The 21,883-nt window shown below is 39.4% G+C and overlaps 1 protein-coding gene across 2 annotated transcripts in view; it reads left to right on the top strand.

Moving 5' to 3' along the window:
* The window catches only part of Wrn (WRN RecQ like helicase), a 124,958-nt gene that overhangs the window by 16,856 nt on the left and 86,219 nt on the right, over positions 1-21,883 (top strand). For both annotated transcript variants that reach the window (XM_060381596.1, XM_060381595.1), the window contains 6 exons: positions 9,734-9,841; positions 10,678-10,790; positions 16,055-16,200; positions 16,630-16,778; positions 18,203-18,352; positions 21,049-21,118. In XM_060381596.1, coding sequence (XP_060237579.1) covers positions 9,746-9,841; positions 10,678-10,790; positions 16,055-16,200; positions 16,630-16,778; positions 18,203-18,352; positions 21,049-21,118 — 724 coding nt within the window. In that variant the 5' untranslated portion in view covers positions 9,734-9,745. The remainder of the gene's footprint in view (positions 1-9,733; positions 9,842-10,677; positions 10,791-16,054; positions 16,201-16,629; positions 16,779-18,202; positions 18,353-21,048; positions 21,119-21,883) is intronic.

The raw sequence follows: 21,883 nt of genomic DNA, 5'->3' as shown, positions 1-21,883 counted from the left end.
ACCCCTCCCCTCTGGGATTTGCCTGGCTTGAGTTTTTGCAGGCCTTGTGCATGCTGTCACAGCCTCTGTGTATTCAGATGTGCAATGGCTCTGTCAACAACCTTTCCGCCTCCTCTTCTGCAGCGATCCCTGAGCCTTGGGGTGTGACACAGAAGTCACATTTAAAGCTAGTCAGTTTTTGTTTCTTCTGAACCAAACTTCAAATCTTATTGGCATGAGCTCTATTGGCTAAACTAGAAATGGTACCAGGCAACTTCTCTTAACTGTCTCATTGCTGTCAAATAGAGTCACCTAAGGTGTATATTTTAACACATAGTTTATAATTTTGACAAGTAATTTATAAATATTTATTTGGCCAGTTCTAATGTTTCTTAATTAATTGATTAATTAATTTTACATTAATTTTTTATTATTACAATTTATTCACTTTGTATACCAGTTGTAGCCCCTGCCCTTGACCCCTCCCAATCTACCCTCAGCCCCTCTTCTCTCCCATGCATCTCCCTCAGTTCAATGATAAGGGAGGTCCTCTTCCCCTTCCATTGACCCTAGCCTATCAGTTCTCATCAGGACTGGCTGCATTGTCTTCCTCTGTGGCCTGGTAAGGCTGCCCCCCCATCAGGGGGAGGTGATCAAAGAGCCAGTCACTGAGTTCATGTCAGAGATAGCCCCTGTTCCCATTACCAGGGAATCCACTTGGAGACTGAGTTGCCATGGGTTACATCTGAGCAAGGGGTCTAGGTTATCTCATGCATGGTACTTGGTTGGAGTATAAATCTCAGAAAAGACCCCTGTGACCAGAATTTTTGGTTCTGTTGCTCTCCTTGTGGAGCCCCTGCCCACTCCTAGGCGTATATCCAAAATATGCTCAAGTGTACAAGGACATTTGCTCAACCATGTTCATAGCAGCTTTATTCATAATAGCCAGAATCTGGAAACAACCCAGATGTCCCTCAGTTGAGGAATGGATACAGAAATTGTGGTACGTTTTACACAATGGAATACTACTCGGCAAGTAAAAACAAGGAAATCATGAAATTTGCAGGCAAATGGTAGGATCTAGAAAAGATCATCCTGAGTGAGGTATCCCAGAAGCAGGAAGACACATGCTATATACTCACTTGTAAGTGGATATTAGACATACAACATAGGCTAAACATACTAAAATCTGTATACCTAAAGAAGCTAAGGAAGAAGGAGGCCCCTGGTAAGATGCTCAGTCTTCATTCAGAAAGGCAAACGAGATGGACATCAGAAGAGGGAGAAAACAGGGAACAGGAGCCTACCACAGAGGGCCTCTGAGAGACTCTACCCAACAAGGTATCAAAGCAGCTGCTGAGACTCATAGCCAAACTCTGGACAGAGTACAGGGACTCTTATGAAAGAAGGAGAAGATAGAAAGACCTGGAGGGGACAGTTCTACTGCAGTAAGTCTACTACATTAGCTATCATGAGGCAAATTTTGCAACTCGATTATCAAAAAATCTGGGCATGGTGGTGTATACTTATAATCCCACCACTCAGGAAGGGGAGTCATGAGGATTGTGGGTTCAAGGCCAGTCTCAAAGGAAACTTTGTCTCAAAGCAAACAGACAAACTGACAAACATGAAACAAAATACACACAAAGCAGGCTTTTACCAAAAGTTACATATGATTGTATCATGGAGATTGACTGCAAAGAACAACAACAACAAAAACTTGAGTATGTTGTTAAAAATACAAACACTAGGGGCCTGGAGAGATTGCTCATGGTTAAGAACCTTAACTGTTCTTGCAGAAGACCGGGTTCTGTTTCTAGCACCATGTGGTCTCTCACAACTCCCGTAACATGGGCATCTGAGACCAAAAAACGATAGGAAGAATAAAGACTTTGCATAAAGATTAGTCTAAAAATACACAAGCTCTTATGCGCTGTCTGTACGCAGAGAAGCTCCCGAATACTCCAACTTGCATTTAGTTTTGAATTCTACATTGTGATGTCATAGAAACTGTAAGCCCAATGAAATTCAAATGCCTGCAGCACTTTCCATTAGTGTAAGGTGGAGAATGCAGTAAATACTTAGTGGGGTAAAGTGCTTGCTATGCAAGCCCGAAAACCTGGTTCCATACCCAGCAGCCATGTAAAAGCAGAAGGAAAGAACTGACTCCACAAAGTTGCTCTCTTCCACATGGTAGGAGCTTGCTGGCACTCACACATAAACATAGCACACAGATACGCACAGTAGTTCAGTGGTTATTTCACTAGACCAAGACAAGACTTTAAGCTAAAAACTATTTTTAATTATTCCCTGTTTCTTTTTTTGAAGATTTTTTTTGTAATATAGTTACATTAAATATAGTTAAATTAAAATGCAGTGATTCCCTGCACAAAACTAAAGTCCAAGTGGATCAAAGCCCTCAACATAAAACCAGACACATTAAACCACTTAGAAGAAAAAGTGGGGAAGAGCCTTGAACTCATTGGCACAGGAGACAACTTCCTGAACAGAACACCAACAGCACAGGCTCTAAGAGCAACAATCAATAAATGGGACCTCATGAAACTGAAAAGCTTCTGTAAAGCAAAGGACACTGTCCTCAGAACAAAACGACAGCCTACAGATTGGGAAAGGATCTTCACCAACTCTATAGCTGACAGAGGACTAATATCCAGTATATATAAAGAACTAAAGAAGTTAAACAGCAGCAAACCAAGTAATCCAATTAAAAAATGGATTACAGAACTAAACAGAGAATTCTTGATAGAGGAATATTGAATGGCAGAGAAACACTTAAAGAAATGCTCAACCTCATTAGCCATCAGGGAAATGAAAATCAAAACAACCCTAAGATTTCACCTTACACCCATCAGAATAGCTAAGATCAAAAACTCAAGAAACAACACATGCTGAAGAGATTGTGGAGAAAGGGGAACCCTTCTCCACTGCTGGTGGGAATGTAAACTTGTACAACCACTCTGGAAATCAATCTGGTGCTTTCTCAGACAACTAGGAATAGCGCTTGCTCAAGATCCAGCTATACTACTCCTAGGCATATACCCAAAAGAGTCTCAAGTGCACAATAAGGACATTTGCTCAACCATGTTTGTAGCAGCCTTATTTGTAATAGCCAGAAGCTGGAAACAGCCCAGATGCCCCTCAACTGAAGAATGGATGCAAAAATTGTGGTATATCTACACAATGGAATATTACTCAGCAATAAAAAACAAGGAAATCATGAAATTTGCAGGTAAATGGTGGGATCTGGAAAAGATCATCCTGAGTGAGCTATCCCAGAAGCAGAAAGATGCACACGGTATATACTCACTCATATAAACATATAATATAGGATAAACCTACTAAAATCTGTACACCTAAAGAAACTAATCAAGAGGGAGGACTCTTGCTAAAATGCCTAATTCCTATCCATAAAGGCAAAGAGGATAGACATCAGAAGAAGGAGAACAGAGGGAACAAGTCAGGAGCCTGACACAGAGGGCCTCTGAAAGGCTCTGCCCTGCAGACTATCAATGCAGATGCTGAAACTTATGGCCAACCTTTGGGCAGAGTGCAGGGAATCTTATGAAAGAAGTGGGAAACAGTAAGATCTGGAGAGGACAGGAACTCCACAAGGAGAGCAACAGAACCAAAAAATCTGAGCACAGGGGTCTTTTCCTGAGACTGATACTCCAACCAAGGACTATGCATGGAGATAACCTAACACCCCTGCACAGATGTAGCCCATGGCAGTTCAGTATCCAAGTGGGTTCCATTGTAATAGGAACAGGGCCTGCTCTTTAATTACCTCCCCCTGAGGGGGAAGCAGCATTACCAGGCCACAGAAGACACTGCAGTCACTCCTGATAAGACCTAATTGACTAGGATCAGAAGGAAGGAAAAGAAGACCTCCCCTATCAGTGGACTTGGGGAGGGGCATGCATGCAGAGGGTGGAGGAAGGGAGGGATTGGGATAGGAGGAGGGAGGGAACCACAGGGTGGATACAAAGTGAATAAAGTAATTAATAAAAAAAAATGCAGTGATCAAATGATAGATGCATAGATAGCGGAAAAGTAGTGTAAACTAATGTTTCATTAATGCTGTCTGACTTTCAAAGAATAATTAATAGTATTAATAGAGTGAGATAGAATGTCTGAGAAGAGCTTTAGTAGTGTGTAGAAATATTTTATATAGTATTTACTTCTATTCAAAGCTGTACATATCACCACAAAGAACTAACATGTCCTGTTTAAGGAAACAGAGAGGCGTTTTAGGTCTAAGGGGTTTGTGCCCTGGGTACTTTGTGTAAGGAACTTAAGCTGTTGGATACTGGTTGGTTGTAAAGAAGTTTTTAGTCTGCTGAGGCAGAAGCGCTTCCTGCTGTTTGCTATGACAGCACCACATTAACCAGGCATGGGGGCACAAACCTGCAACCTCAGCACTCAGGCAAGAAGGTCAGCAGTTCAAAGCCATCCTTGGCTACATAGTGTGAGCCTAGGCTTCCTGACCTTCTGTCTCAAGAAAACGAAACAACCCCCCTCCTGGAAACAAACCAACCTCCCCAACAACAACAGCCCTCCCACAAGTCCAGAGGAAGACTGAGAAATGTAAGATGCCTAGTCAACTAGAGTCAGTGGGAGTGTGAGGGGGTAAGAGAGGGTGTGGGAGCACAGCACACTGTGTCCATGTGTGAAGCTGTCAAAAATAAAGCTGCTTACTCAGCAAAGGAAAACTTTTAAAAATTTATAAATGTAATTGAATTTGTCATTGTGTGGGTGTGAATACACACGTGCTGTGGAATGTACGTAGAGGTCAGAGGGCAACTTTGTGGAGTTGGTTCTCTTTCTCTACCTTTGCATGGATTCTGGAGCTCAAACTCGGGTCTCCTGGCTTGCAGAGTAAATACCGTTACCCGACGAGCTGATCCATCAGCCCCATAGCCCTGGCTTTCACTGCCTGCGAATGAGATGAATGTCACTGCTGAGAACAGACATGTGTAATTTGGTCTATGTAAGATTAAAGAAAAACAAAACAATAACAGAGAAATGACCAGTAACAGCAAAAAAATGTAGACAGTCTTAAAATGATAAGAGTTGAAAAGTTGTAGGTGGAAGTAGATGGATAGGCAAGATAATTTCAGGAAAGTGCAAACTAAAACACTTTCACAGGGGAGATTTAAGTTCCTTTTAAAAGAATCCATTTTTACATATGTACATGTGTTTGTGCGTCCTCTACAAGAGCAGTAGGAACTCTGCTACTTTCCAGCCCCAAGATAATTGGTTTGTAAATAAATTTACTTTTAAATTCTCTACTTGGAAGTGTCTAGATTCAATTTTGTATATAAATAGGTATTTCAAATTAAAATGATCCTAGGGTTACACAGCTGCAGATTAGTTACCAAGGTTTATGTTTGCTTCATCACTGTGCTAAGTTGCTTACATAGCTTTTGTACAGGTTAAGTTATATGTTGAAACCTCCGTTTTCTGGCATTTTGCCAGTGATATACTCTGCGTGCAGCACAAATACTCTATGCAAATATACTTTAATAACAGACCCTACTGGGGTAGGTGCTATGAAATCCTGGCTTCTGCTTATGACATAGCTGTTTCACTAATTCATAGCGGCTTGTGTCTGCATAAGACCTGTAGAAGATCAAGCCAATCAGAATTCCAGTATGGATAGGGGCCATGCTAACTGGGGCCTACCCCCAGTGAGGAGATACAGGGAATGATGACGTCTCTGGGAAGGAAGAGTAATTTTTTTTGGGGGGGTGTCCACGTTAGGTTGTCCATGTTCCAGTGGATGACCTCACACTCACACACATATAGGTAACAGTATCAGACTTAGTGAGTTATAAAAAAAAAAAAAGAAAATTAGAACTTGTATACAACTCAGTGTGCCACTCCTAGGCATCTATCCAATATATATAGTTTATATAGTTTACCGTACTATAGAAGAACTTGCTTAACCATGCTTATTGCTGTTCCTTTCACAATAGTGAATAAGTGAATACATGAGTGTGAGAGTGGTTAGAGATTTTGCAACTAGGTAGGAGACCACGAAAGGGGAACAGGAGGTGTCCAGAAGGGGAAGAGGGTTAAAGGTCACTGGCACTTTGTCTTAGTTAGGGTTTCTATTGCTGTGATAAAACGCTATCACCAAAAGCACCTTGGGGTAGAAAAGATTATACTTTACAACTCTGAGTTCACATGGAGGAGCGCTGCTTACTGCTTTTTCCTCATGGCTTGCTCAGCTTGCTTTCATGTGCACCCCATGGTGACATCACCTAAAGGAGACTGGGCCCTCCTACACCAGTCATTTGTTAAGAATTGCCTCCTTTTTAGAGCCTGCTCTTATGGAGGTCTTTCATTCAACTGAGAGTCCCTCCTTCCAAATGACTCCAGCTTATGTCATGTTGACAACAAACTAGCCAGGACTATTGACCCTTTGTCAGCTTGACACACTCAAATTTTTCTATTAAAAAAAGAATCCTTTCCTTCTTGTTCATTTTTAAGATCTCATATTAATATCACAATATAAAGTATAAATAACTTTAAAAATTCCATATTCTTTAAACATTTAAAAAATATCCAAAGTTCCTCTAAAATTACAAAGTTTCTTTAAAATGTCCAAGGTCTTATAACTGTGGGTTCCTATAAAATAAAAATAAATGACTTATTCCAAGAGTGAAGAACCAGGGCACAATTACAGGAAGTTCAGCGTCCACATTAATGACTAAGTAAGGAAGTGCCCCAGAGGCTTGCCCACAGGCCAGTCTTATTTTCTCCATTGTTTTCCTTTTCTCAGATAACACTACCTTGCCTCAAGTTGACAAAAGTCTAGCCAAGAAAGGCATGAAGGCAGAAGGCAAGCCATTTGGGCTACGAGGGTTCAAGGGGTGGGGAGTTGGGGAACTGGGAAAGAAAGGGGAGAAGAGGCATGGGAAAAGAAGGAAAACAAAATTTTCTTGAAAAATGCCATAATGTAACCTAATTGTCCGAAAACCAAGAAAAAGTGAACGTAAGAAATCATACATCTGTAATTTGATGCCAACTTTTGACTTCTCTCAGGGTTTGTGAAATTTTGGCAAATAGGAACTTAACCATTAACAGTTATAAGTTGCTTTAGGGTTTACATGAATTTGTCTTATTACATTAAAGTTGGATGGGTAGGGGATGGGGTATATCTGGAAAGAGTTGGGAAAGGGGAGTAAATACGATAAAAACACTTTGTATGTAATTCTCAAAGAACTAACAAGGAAGAAAAGATTCCCTGCACTCTGCCCAAAGTTTGGCTGTAAGTCTCATCATCTGCTCTGATACCTTGCAGGGTAGAGCCTTTCAGAGGCCCTCTGTGGTAGGCTCTTGTCCTGTTCCCTGTTTTCTCCCTCTTCTGATGTCCATCCTCTTTGCCTTTCTGAATGGGGATTGAGCAATTTAGCCAGAGTCCTCCTTCTTGATTAGTTTCTTTGAGTGTACAGATTTTAGTATGTTAATCCTATATTATATGTCTAATATCCACTTATAAGTGAATATATACCCTGTGTGTCTTTCTGCTTCTGGGATACCTCACTCAGGATGATCTTTTCTAGATCCCACCATTTGCCTGCACATTTCATGATTTCCTTGTTTTTTTTTTAATTGCTGAGTAATAGTTCATTGTGTAAATATACCATAATTCTGTATCCATTCCTCAACTGAGGGACATGGGGTTGTTTCCAGCTTCTGGCTATTATAAATAAAGCTGCTATAAACATGATTGAGCAAATGTCCTTGTTGTATACTTGAGTATCTTTTGGATATATGCCTGGGAGTGGTATAGCTGGATGTTGAGGAAGCATTATTCCTAATTGTCGGAGAAAAAGCCAGATTGATTTCCAAAGTGGTTGTACAAGTTTACATTCCCACCAGCAGTGGGAATGCCACAACCTCTTCAGCAAGTGTTGTCACTTGAGTTTTTGATCTTAGCTATTCTGATGGGTGTAAGGTGAAATCTCAGGGTTGTTTTGATTTGCATTTCCCTGATGACTAAGGATTTTGAACATTTCTTTAAGTGTTTCTCTGCCATTCGATATTCCTCTATTGAGAATTCTCTGTTTAGCTCTGTACCCCAGTTTTTAAATTGGATTCCTTGATTTGTTGCTGTTTAACTTCTTTAGTTCTTTATATATTCTAGATATTAGTCCTCTGTCAGCTATAGGGTTGGTGAAGATCCTTTCCCAATCTGTAGGCAGTTTTTTTGTTCTGAAGACAGTTCCTTTGCTTTACAGAAGCTTTTCAGTTTAATGAGGTTCCATTTATTGAAAGGAGAGGGAGATAATAAGACTTGGAGAGGACAGAAGCTCCACAAGGAGAGCAATAGAACCAAAAAATCTGGGTACAGGTGTCTTTTCTGAGACTGATACTCCAAACAAGGACCATTCTCGGAGATAACCTAGAACCCCTGCCCAGATGTAGCCCATGGCAGCTCAGTGTCCAAGTGGGTTCCATAGTAATGGGAACAGGGGCTGTCTCTGACATGAACTCACTAGCTGGCTCTTTGATCACCTCCCCCTGAGGGGAGCAGCCTTATCAGGCCACAGAGGAAGACAATGCAGCCAGTCCTGATGAGACCTGATAGGCTAGAATCAGAGGGAAGGAGAGGAGGACCTCCCCTATCAGTAGACTTGGGGAGGGCATGGGTGGAGAAGAAGGAAGGAGGGTGGGATTGGGAGGGGAGTAGGGGGGGAGCTACAGTTGGGAAACAAAATGAATAAACTGTAATTAATAAAAAGAAAAAGAAAAAAAGGATAAAGAAATTTTGAGATGAGGAGACTTTGGGACAGATATGTATAGAATTTTCCTGGTCTGAATAAATAGAAAAGAGAAAAACAAAACAAAACAAAAAAAAGGAATAAAAGGTTTCTTTATGTGACTTAATAATTCCAGGTATAAGAGGCTGCTCCTAAATCTGAAACGTTTGCTGTGATTACCTAATATTAACGTGATGTTTCACAAAGAGAATATTCAACAACATATTTAAATTTCTACTTCCCATGAGTCACTTGGTAATAAAAGGTTAACCAGGGGCTTGAGGAATTTACTACTTGAGTTTAGTATAAGTCACATGGGAGCATGGATTCCTTTAATTATTAAAAAGTACTATATTTGGAATTTCATACTTGAAGTCTGAATTACATCCTGGAGAGCCCTCAAAACTAAGTAACAAAAAACTCTTTTTAGGGACTCCTCTCATTCTCTTAGCCAAGAGCATAGTGAAAGTCCTTGCTATAGAACAGCTGCTAGGTCTTCAGAACTCTATGCATCTTCAAGTTGATTTGTGAATAAATCTAACCGTTGTGCTGAGTCAACTGAGACCTTAGGGAGATGATAATTATACAGAAAATCAAAGATGCTGAAAAAATTAATACCTCACATATTCACAGATTATCTTCATTAATGACATAAAACTTATTCTTTTGAAGGAACAAAGCATAACATAGCATATTAGATTTTGAATCTGCCACAACCATAGAACTCCATTAAAATGGTCCATTTGTTATAAAAGAAAGATGTAATGTATAGTTAGTAAACCTGGAATGTTGCATTTGCTTTTCTGTGATTCAAGCTCTTGTTCTTGAGGCTAGGTGTTATATCTTCCACTGAATATGTATGTTTGTTTGATTTTGCAGTCCTAACTGTGGGGCTGTCTCTGAGTTTCCTGTCAAATATTTGTCATATTTATTCATGGCTATTGTTTATTGGCATTTGCAACTAGGGCATTTTAAAGATGAATGAAAATAAAATGGAAACCACCTCACTGCAGCGGAAATTTCCTGAATGGATGTCTGAGCAGAATAAAAGAGGTGCTACAGAAGAAAAGAAGGTAATTGTTCATTGATTGTTTGTTCAGATGGGAAGTTTCGTTTGAATTTGACTGTGCAGTGAGTCACCCCATTGCTTGTAAGCTTCAAGTCATTGTTTAGGTAAAACTCTGTTTTGTGAATGAACCAGGACCAAGTTGTTGAAAGGTAAATGAGATTCAATTTTAAATAAGCTTTATAAAATGAGAATCCCTAATGTATATTTTCTCTCTCTCTCTTTTTTTTTCTTTTATTTAGCATTATTGGCTTGTTCCTTTTTTTTTTTTTTTTTTTTTTGCTTTTGGTTTTTTGAAACATGGTTTCTCTGTGTAAACTTGGCTGTCCTGGACTCACATTTCTCTGTGTAGACTGGCTGGCCTCAAACTCACAGCCATCGGCCTGCCTCTGCCTCCCTGAGTGCTGGGATTACTGGTGTGCACCACTGTGCCCTGTTGGTTTGTCCCATTTCATATAATAATTTAGACAATATTAATGTTGGTGAATTTTTGGTTAAAATCATTTAAGTCCTTGCAGAGTTATGATCTGGTAACTGGCTATCAGCATTTCAAAGTCACATTATTTTATCTAGGATGTTAATTAATATAATTATCAGGAAAAATTAAATTAAGTAAATTAAGTGACTTTATGAAAGTAAGATTAGAAGTTTGAAAATAGAAAGTTATGGACAAATCATTTTACAGCAGTATGGCGTTACCTTTGTTAAACTTCTCAAGGCTTCTTACTCTACAATATAAAACTTAGTACTATAGATTGCGTCTGTGGGCTTTACTACTTCAGTGAAGACTTACTATTTATTGTGAAAATAGTTTGTGCTCATTTTGAATTTTCTTAACTCAAGGCATGCATTCAGAAGAGTGTTCTTGAAGATGACCTCCCATTCTTAGAATTCACTGGGTCTGTTGTTTACAGCTATGAAGCTAGTGATTGCTCCTTCCTGTCTGAAGACATTAGGTAAGGGTTTGAAGTTCTTGGCATTAAGTTTGGACCCTTAAGAACTAATGAGTGATATTTATGAGTGCCTAGTTTTACAGTGGAAATATATTTCAGAAGTATTTCTACATATATCATATCACTAAGTTGTATTCTACTTTTTAAATAAAAATAAAGCCACTATATTAAAGTAGTAAGTAGTAACCTTTGTTAATTAATAACCTTTTCTACTTCATTAGATACATTTTGTTTCTTTTTAGTGCTTGAGATGTAATGTATAGGTAAAACTATTAAACACGCTATCAGTTTAGAAAAAAATGATAGTATTACTTAACTTCTAACTGCATTTTCATATCTTGCTAAAATATCAACATATCAAGTAATAGTTATGAGTCTCTCTTTTATTTATTTAAAATTTATTTTTATTTTAACTTTTGAAAAATATGTTTGGATGCCTCATCTGCATGTATATTTACATAACACATGTGTATGTTGCTCACTGAGGGGCCAGAAAAGGGATTTGGATTTTGAACTTGAATTATGGACAGTTGTGAACCACAATGTGGGTGCTGGGAATCAAGCTCCTAAGTGTTGAGCCATCTCTCAGGCCATTTTTCAAAGTTAGTGATAGTTTCTCCAAATGGTCTATAAAAAGAGCATCAGAAATAATTGTTAGAAATCTGGGCTCAGGGGGTGGCTTCGGAGACTGAGGCACTAGCCAAGGACCATGCCCAGAGAGGACGCAGGTCCCCTGCACAGATGTAGCCAATAGGCAGCTCAGTCTGCATGTGGGTTCTCTAATAAGTGGACCAGGGGCTGTCTCTGACATGGACTCTGTTGCCTGCCCCTTGATCACTTCCCCCAGGTGAGGTGGCCTTCCCAGGCCACAGAGGAAGAGGATGCAGGCAGTCCCTTGATAGTCTGGGGTCAGTTAGTAAAGGGGCGGTGCTCCCTCTTCCTGAGGACTAGGGCATGGGGATGGGGGGGAAAGGGGCAGAGAGGGTGGGACCAGGGAGGGGATAGGATCAGGATGTAAAATGAGTAAATTAATTAAAAAAAAAAAAAGAAAGGAAAAAAAAAAGTAGAAATGACTGTTAGTACTTGTTTGTACCTGCCTGTCTGAGTTTGTTTTCTCTGGCTGTAACAAAATTCCATGGCCTGAGTAAACTGTAGAAAGACACATATAAATAAATTTATAAATGAATTTATTCCTTCCCGTTTGGGATGTTATAGAGTCACAGAGAATAGGATTGGTATTTGCAAGGAACTTTGTATTGCATCTTTGTATTGGTAGAAAGGAAGAGGGACCAAAATTAAACCAGTTTTCTGGATAACTAGCCTATGCTCTTGAAAAGGAGTATCTGTTGAGGGGGTGGAGCCTTGATGAGCCAAACACTTGTGTTCATGCCCCACCTCCCACTATGTTCCATTGAGGAGTACATTTTGTCAGGAAATTTGGAGAGGATATTCATGTCATAGCAACTTGTGAAATTAGGATTCTGGAGTAATGCAACCTAAGCCTCTTGAAGCAATTTACACAGAGAAGCAATTTACACTGAGAAGCAGTAAATTAATTCAGATCGTTGAAATGATTGCATATGTACTTTTGATTTTTAACTATTTGCACTTGGATTTTTAAAAAGCAGAAGTAAATGAAGCAGTTCATCAGTGTTGTCCTGGTGGTAAATGTAATCTGCAAGTAGTATTTAGGTGTCTTCAGCTCCACTCTATTTATCTTCTCACTTCTGGGCCTCATTTAACTGAATTAAAATTAGACCTACAGAATAGGTAAACCTATTATATATGATTATATATTAGCCTCATCATATTACCTTTTGTCTTGCTATGGTATGTCATGTCTTGTATTAGTCACTTTTTTTTTAATGGAACAGATCTTATAGAATGAGTATATATATACATAGATATATTAAATGGGGATTTATTAGCATGGCTTTACAGGCTGTGGTCTCTCTTGTCCAACAATGGCTGTCTCTCAACAAAAGGCCCAGAATGCCTTGTTTTTGTAGTTGTTCATTTCAGGAGGCTGGGTGTCTCAGTTGGTCTTCAGTATATTAAGTTTCTTTTTGCAAGTAGTTAAAGATTGGAGCTAACTTCTGGATGAGGGATGGAAGATGTCCATTTCTGCCTTTCAGCACTGGGACTTCACCTCTTGTGTAGGCCTTGTGCATGCTGCCACACTCTGTGAGTTTGTTTGTACATCATCAGCCCCATCGTTTCTAGAAGGTCTTATTTCCTTGATGTCTTCCATCCCCACTGGCTCTTAAAATCTTTCTGCTTCCTCTTTCGCAAAGTTCCCCAAGCCATGAGGGGAGGGATTTGATGGAGACATGCCATTTAGGATTGAGTGTTCTAAGGTCTCTCACTCTCTGCCTATTGTCCAGCCATGGGTCTCTGTACCTGTTCCCATCTACTGCAGGAAGCAGCTGCTCTGATGGTGCCTGAGCAAGACAGAAAACTAGGAATAGTGCAGAGTGCAGATGTGTTTTGTTTATAAAAGTTACATTTAAAAACACCTCACCAAACTTCCAGTTTAGTGCTTTACTTGGTACATGGTTTCTTTTAAAATTGCTGAACATATTTATAATTTATACTATATTTTGTTTGTTTTTGTGTTGTTTTGAAGAGGGTCTTATGTAGCCGAGGTAGGTCCCTTGAATTTACTGTATGGCTGAGGATGATCTTAGTTCCCCATCCTTTTGCCTACAGCTCACAGGTGCTGGGATCACTGACTTGTGCCACCGTGCCTGCTCTGAGTGTAATGCAAGTTCCCTTCCCATTGAGTGATCCCCACCCCCATTATAGTTTATGTTTGATGTGTATCAGAGCTGCTGAGTTTTTTGGTCAGCTGTGATTTACCTTGTTATATCTTTTGCAGTTTGCTTTTTTTTTTTTTTTTTTTTTTTGCAGCTGAGTTACCTGGAAATGGGTGTTGTATTTGGAGGCTTGCTTTTACTCTGTATTAGTTAGGCCTGAGATAGCTTTTCTTCTGAAGGTAATGGAGCTCTGTCAGGTGTGACCCTCATGGAGATGGCCAATTGTTTCTGGAGTTCAACAATGTCTGCTGTGACTTTTAGAGCTTAAGGTCTCTTTATCCTGTCTACGAGAGAACTGTGTAGCTTATAGTTACCCTGACCTCTCAGGATTCCTAGAGTCCTGAGGACTCTAGGAATCAGAGACCACTGTCTCTGTTTCCCCCCTCAGTGCTGTCCTTGCTGTTACTCTCTCTACTTGCCTGGAAGACATTCTAGGAGAATCAGGGATAACCTCAGAGATTGTCATCTTGTCCTGAGAGCAGCAAATTTAGATATTTTTGTACTTTTTTTTTTTATTCTCAGTGGAAGAATGAGTCCTTGTAAATTTCATCTTGGGATGAAGTAGTAGCTGACATTCTTTTATGTTTGTAATACATTTTTAATTAAAAACTGTGAACTAAGCCAGGTGTGGTGGTGCATGCCTGTAATCCAGCACTCAGGGAGGCAGAGGCAGGCAGATCTCCATGAGTTTGATGCCAGCCTGGTCTACAAAGCAAGTCCATGACAGCCAGAGCTACACAGAGAAATCCTGTCTCAAAACAAAAAATAAAAACAAAACTGTGAACCAGGAATATAAAGAAAAATAAATAAAACAGCTGTATCTTCTTATCTAGTTATGTTAAGTCTTGATTATTTATTTTGTGTGTGTGCTCATGTGATGTGTGCATGTGTGTGTGCATGTGTGCTTATGTATGTAGGTGCATACTTGGTCAGAGGATAGCTTTCAGGAGTAGGTTCTCTCCTTGTGCTATGTGTGTCCAAAAAAATAATAAACTGGAAATAAAAGCCCACTAACACCCTTTTTAGTTTACCTTCTTCTGGCCCCTGTGCAGCTCTAAAATAACGTCATGAGTTCAATATTTAGTGTTTCTTCATGTTGTATTATTTGCCAGTTTAAATATATATGAGTTTCCTGGAATTTGTCTTTTTTATTCAACCATAAGTTTTGAGAATTTTCTTTTTGATGTATGTAGTTCCATTAAACGTTTATGTGCCACTGTTTCTGTTTTGGCATGCCACAATTTGTTTATTCTTTGGTTTCTGGAAATGTAGTTTATTTTCAATTCCCCCGCCGTGCAAAAGGAGGGGTGCTGCAGTGAACATTTCTTTTGTTTGATGTGTGGTCAGCTTTTGTTGTCAGTTTGACACAGGCTAGAGTCATCTGAGAACAGGGAACCTCCGTTGAGAAAATGACCCATCAGATTGGTCTGTAGGCAAGCCTGGAAACACATTCTCGTGATCAATGATTGATGTGGGAGTGACCAGCTCACCTGGGGCAGTATCATCCCTGGGCTTGTGGGAAAGTTGGTCCTGCCTTTCGAGAAAGCCAACTGAGCAAGCCAGGAGGATAAAGACAGTTAGCAATGTTCCTCCATGGTCTCTGCCTCTAGGTGCCTGCCTTGATTTTCTGCCCTGACTTCCCTCCTTCCCTTCATGATAGACTGTGACATGTAAGCTTAAACAAACCCTGTCTTCCCAAGTTGCTTTTGGACATGGTAGATAGCAAACTAAGGCATTTATCAACTGAGCCATCTTACCTGTTTTAGTGCTCTGAATTAGAACGACCCCCAAAGGCTCATATGCTGAATGCTTCATCACTAGAGAGTGGAACTCGTTGATGGGATGAGAACAGTGGTTCTCGACCTGCTAGACCCCTTTAGGGGTTAAATGATGCTTTCATAGATCTTTTGCATATCAGATATTTACATTAGGATTCATAACAGTAGCAAAATTACAGTTATAAAGTAGCAATGAAATAATCTTATGGTTGGGGGTCACCAAAACATGAGGAACTGTATTAAAGGAAGATGGAGAACCACTGGATTAGAGGTATTAGGAAGTGTGGCCTTGTTGGAGGAAGTGTATGCCAGACCTCTTGTTCTTTCCACCTGCCGATCAGGTTATAGCTCTTAGCTGCTGCTCCACACCATGATGATAATGGGCTAAACTTTTGAATTGTCAGCCAGCCCCAATTAAATGCTTTCTTTTATAATAGTTGCCTTGGACATGGTGTCTCTTCACATCAATAGAACAGTGACTAAGACAGAAGTCTTCTTAGTGACTTTTAAAAAGACTTTTTAATATTTTCTGGCTGCTTACCAAAAGTGTTAGGTGTCACAGACAGGTTCTCCAGTCTTTTGTTTGCCCCTTAACTTGTGACGATGTTGTTAGTTATGGAAAAGTTAAAAAAAAAATTCATGCAGTTACACCACACATTTTTTTCTTTGATAGCATGCGTCTGTCTGATGGAGATGTGATAGGATTTGACATGGAATGGCCACCCATATACAAACAAGGGAAGCGAAGCAAAGTCGCAGTGATTCAGTTGTGTGTGTCTGAGAGCAAATGCTACTTGTTTCACGTTTCTTCTATGTCAGGTTGGTATCTCTGTTTCGTTTTTATATGGCCAACAAAATTAAAATAAATCAACTTCCTGTAAAATTAAGCTCTTTCATTAACAGGCTTTCTCTCCTGATCTTACATTTATTTAAGTATTTGTATTTTTACCTGATTTTTATAACTTTTTCCTGTGTTAGAAAATAGAGAATTGAAGTTTAGAGGTCTAAGCAATAATATACTGGAATAATATACTGTTACTGTTCCTAGAGGTGGCATTTGAACTCTTTTTTTTTTCCTAGTCAATTTTTAGTCAGAACTGCATTAGATAAGAAAAGAAATAGTTAAGATGAATGTGATTCTAAATTTAAGCTTAATGTAAGCATCAGATTAACATGACTACACAGTGCATAAAAATAGTGAATCCATTATACTTAACAGTGTTATGGAAATAATAATGAAATGTTTAGTTTTCCCCCAGGGATTAAAAGTATTACTAGAAAATAAGTCAATTAAGAAGGCAGGTGTTGGAATTGAAGGAGATCAGTGGAAACTTCTGCGTGATTTTGACATCAAGTTGGAGAGTTTTGTGGAGCTGACGGATGTTGCCAATGAAAAGGTACAGCAAGTAATACATGTATTATTGTAATATACATGCTAATTTGTATTTCAAGATGTGCATTTTTAAAAATCTAAATGTTAGGGTTTTTTTTTTTCTTCAAAAAAGTAATGTAGGCTGTGTGTTGATTTTGGTGGCAATACAGAAGTTCAAAGTACATGATAAAGCACCCAGTTCTGGTTTGTTATCTTGGCATACAGTTACCTAAACCAGCATTCTTTTTTTTTTATTTTTTAAAATTTATTTATTTATTTATTTATTTATTTCAATTTATTTACTTTGTATCCCTGCTGCAGCCTCCTCCCTCCTCCCCTCCCACCTCCACCCTGCCTCCCTCATCTCCTCCCATGCCCTTCCCAAGTCCACTGATAGGGGAGGACCTCCTCCCCTTCTATCTGGCCCTAGCCTATCAGGTCTCATCAAGGCTGGCTGCATCATCTTCTTCTGTGGCCTGGCAAGGCTGCAACCCCCCACCAGGGGGAGGTGATCAAAGAGCTGGCCACTAAGTTCATGTCAGAGACAGCCTCTGTAGCCCTTACTAGGAAACCCACTTGGAAACTGAACAAAGCCTATGGGCTTCCTCTGAACAGGGGTCTAGGCCCTCTCTCTCCATGGTCCTTGGTTGGAGTATCGGTCTCTACACGGCCCCCTGGGCCCAGGTGTTTTAGCTCTGTTGTTTTCCTTGTGGAGCTCCTGTCCCCTCCAGGTCTTTCTATCTCCCTCTTCTTCTATAAGGTTTCCGGCACTCTGCCTAAAGTTTGGCTCTGAGTCTCAATATCTCCCTTGATACCCTGGTGGGTAGAGTCTTTCAGAGGTCCTCTGTGGAAGGCTCCTGTCTGTTCCTTGCCTTCTCCTACTTCCGATATCTATCCTGTTTGCTCTTCGGAATGAGGACTGAGCATCTTCCCTAGGGTCCTCCTTGTTGTTCAGCTTCTTTAGGAGCACAGATTTTAGTATTAAACTAGCATTCTTCCAACTCTCACTTCTTTCCTGTATTTGCACACCTGAATATTTATTTTAAAAGACATTTTTCCAATAACATTTCTTTTGTAAAGAAGACTGTAGTGCAGCTCTTGATATAGAGCTCTGAGTGTCAGTTTGACCTTTAACACCAACACCTATATTTCCATTATTTTATTAATGAAATGGTTAAATTCTTATATTTAGCCAAGTATCCATTTGGCTGTAAAGTCAAAAGCATTCTAATCTATTCAACTGCTTTGTAGGAAAGAATCTTTAAAGTTTAAGGATTTTAATACTCACATTATGGAACTTGTGGACTATAAATGAGGTTTTAGTGATGGACAGTTTGATTATTATGGTACAACATTTCTAGTTTTATTTGTGGTCTGCTCATTAGGTGGTACTTAGGAATCGCTGACAGCAAAGGTTTGTTTGCTATGATGCCTTTTCCTTACTTCCAGCTGAAGTGTGCAGAGACTTGGAGCCTCAATGGTCTAGTTAAACATGTCTTGGGAAAACAGCTTTTGAAAGACAAGTCCATCCGCTGTAGCAATTGGAGCAATTTCCCCCTCACTGAGGACCAGAAACTGTATGCCGCTACTGATGCTTATGTATGTATTTAAAGACTGTTAGTTATCATGTCATTTCTATTTCCTGTACTGAATTACTGAAAAACATTTTTTTACTGTGGTTGTGTCTTTAGTTAAAATATTTTATTCTAGTTTGTCATGAAAAATTGCTTAGGAATACAGCAAGTGAAGTTCTACATGTTAATTAGAAAATGCCAATTAATAGATTGCTTAGCTGTAGTTATTTTCACTGTCATGAAGTCAAAGTGATGTCCAATTTCTGTGTAAAAGAATGAGAACTTACTGAAATCATGAAAGGCTTTAGGCTTAGCAGGCACAAATGGTTTGATGATCTATTTTGTATATAAATCACTCAGAATAAAAAAAATTGCAGGCTTTCTATATTTAAATTAGCCTTATTCCCTACATTTATATTTAAAATGTGGAAATTTAGATAAATTGCCTCCAAATTTAGTTGCTTCTGTTTTTAGATATATTTTCATATTTACATTCTGCATATACACTAGATTCTCAGCTTGTTTTTACATATAGTACTTTTGTCTATTAACTTAAGAAATATGTCATTTGTAAATTACTTTACCATATATTATACTTTTATTTATTGATAAATATCTTGTTATTCTATCTTGCATTTACTTTCTTAAGATATATTTATTTATTTTATGTAAACGAGTGCTCTGTTTTCATACATAGCAGAAGAAGGAATCAGGTTCCAGTACAGATGGTTGTGTGACCTCTGAAGAGCAGCCAGTGCTCTTGACCACTGAGCCATCTCTCTAGCCCCTAGCATTTAATATTTTTTTATATTAAAAAAATTCAATTCATTTCTCTTCAGTCATTTTCCACAAATCATAAACAGTTACTCATTTTAGTTTCTCTTCCTCTTCCACACTCTTCTCATCAATTGACCTTTATCTTGCATCTAAGCATTAATTAACCCGTACTTTGTGTCTAAGCATAAATGTTTCCCTTTCTCCTTTCTTTCTTTCTTTCTTTCTTTCTTTCTTTCTTTCTTTCTTTCTTTCTTTCCTTTCTTTCTTTCTTTCTTTTTTCTTTCTCTCTCTCTTTCTCTCTTTCTTTCATCACTTTACAGCCTGATGCCAGCCCCCTTCCTCCTTTCTTCCCAGTCCCACCCTCATGCCCCCTTTTCCCTCTTCCCCTCTTCTTCTTCTCAGAGAAGGGGAGGTCTCCGAGGGGTACTAACCGACCCTGGCATCTTATGTCGCAGAAGGACTAAATGTGTCCTTTCCCATTGAGCCGTTGACAAGGTAGCCCAATAGGGGAAGGGGATCCAGTGGCAGGAAAGTCAGAGACAGCCCCTGTTTCCATTGTTAGGGGACCCACATGAAGAACAAGCTGCACATCTACTACCTATGTGTAGGGAGTCTAGGTCTAGCCTGTACATGCTCTTTGGTTGTTGGTTCAGTCTCTGTGAGCCCCTGTGTGCCCAGGTTAGTTTACCCTATAGGTCTTCTTGTGGTGTCCTTGACCTCTCTAGCTCCCTCTGTCCTCCTCCCACTCTTCCAAAGAATTCCCTGAGCTCGGCCTATTGTTTGGCTGTGGGTCTCTGTATCCTTTTCCATCAGCTGCTGGATGAAGCCTCTCAGAAGACACTTATGCTATCTGTGGTCCTGTCTGCAAATATAGCAGAGTATCATTAATGGTGACAGAGGTCAGCTCTCTCCCATGGGGTCAGTCTCATTTTGGGCTAGACATTGGTTTGCCATTCTCTCAATCTCTGCACCATCTTTATCTCTACAGTTATTGTAGGCAAGACTTTTGGGTGGACGGTTTTATGGGTGGGTTGGTGTCAACCTCCCTCTGCTGGAAGTCCCACCTGGCTACAGGAGGTGGCGACTTCAGTTTCCTTAACCCCTGCTGCTAGGAGTCTCAGCCAGGGTTACCCCCATAGACTCCCAGGAGCCTCCCTGTCCTAGAGATCCCCCCCATACTTATTTCTGTTCTCTTTCTCTGGATCCTCTCTACCCTGTTACTTTCCTCACTCCCCTCTTCCACCTACTTCAGATGTCTATTTTATTTCCTCTTCTGAATGAGATTCAAGCTTCCTCCCTTGGGCTCTCCTTGGCTTTTTTGGGTCTGTGCATTACAGTATGGTTATCCTGTACTGCATGGCTAATGTCCACTTATAAGTGAGTACATACCATGTGTGTCTTTCTGGGTCTGGGTTACCTCACTCTGAACTGTTTATGTAGCTGAGGCTGGCCTTGATATCTTGATCCTCTTACTTCTGTCCTCCTAGTATGGAGATTACAGGCTGTAGTGTCCTTATTCTTGAAAGTCTGTGTGACTTGATTGTCTCTGTTAAAAATATCCTGCATGCGTTAGGCCTCATATGCTGACCAATGTTCTCAGGTGGCTTAATGAAATCTCAAATATTAGATAGAATCTGTCATCAAAGCAGATGTCTCTCAGTAGATTGTATTTTAAAAATTTTGTTTACAGATCATTTCATTTCATTTTCATCCTGAAAGTTAGTAAATGAAAATTCTGAGCTATATTTTGCAGCCCAAGGCAGCTTTTGTTTTCCAGTTGGAATAGTGCTTACCTGAAGACAGGGATCTTTGCATAATGGAATAGTTTGACTTCATTTTTTTTTGGGTCTTTTGGAAACCATTCTTGTTGATTTTGCTAGAGAGGTGATATATACATTTATTTTGATTATCTGTAACTTTCACCTTGTTTTCTTTATTTTATAGGCTGGTCTTATCATCTATCAAAAATTAGAAAGCTTGGGAGATACTGGGCAAGTGTTTGCTCTAAATAAAGGTATGTTATGGCCTAAAATAAAAGATAAAAATGTATATTTGCTGTTTTGTGAGTTTTGTTTCAAAAAGTCAATGCATCTTTACAAAATATTATACTACCTCTTCAATGTCTGAACAGTATTGCTGTGAAGATGAAATTCATCAGAATTAAGTATTGGAGTTTTAGGTATTTTCGTTGTGGGAAAGCAGGGCTCACATTGCTTTGTTTTGTAGTGTTGCTACTCTTCAATTCATGGAGTAGCTACGTTATTATCTTTGATAACATCAGTGAGCCAACCAGCTTCTTCTTGGCTAGAAGCATACACCTTCTTTCCACAACTGTTTAAAACTAACTCAATACTTTAATGTACATAAGATGTGCTGTCTTGTTCTGCGTTAAGTTGCTGTTTTCTTCACTCAGATTCATTGCCTTGTCAGGTGTTTTGATAGTGTAGTGATTGCATGGGGAGTCAATTATGTAGCTTTTGTGCTATATAGACTAATGGTGGAATCTTAGCCATCTGATCTGTAGTTGTCTCTTTTCCCATGCTTTAAATGTGGATAATAGCAAAATATCTATCTCATGGATTAGTTGTGAGCACAGAAGGGACAAAATACTCAAAAGCACCTCTGTTAATGGCCAGAGAGAATTGTTAAATAGATTGAACAGTCCTTACATAGTCTGAGATGCTTTGAAATCTGAAACTTTTTGAGTGAAAACATGATTTACATATCATTAGTATATTTCATTGAAAATATAGAAGTAATGCTTGAGATAAGACCTTAA

This window comes from Meriones unguiculatus, chromosome 4 (assembly GCF_030254825.1).
Source record: "Meriones unguiculatus strain TT.TT164.6M chromosome 4, Bangor_MerUng_6.1, whole genome shotgun sequence".
Lineage (NCBI taxonomy): Eukaryota > Metazoa > Chordata > Mammalia > Rodentia > Muridae > Meriones > Meriones unguiculatus.
The sequence above is the reverse complement of the archived record's forward strand: the minus strand, read 5'-3'. Positions and strand labels throughout refer to the sequence as shown.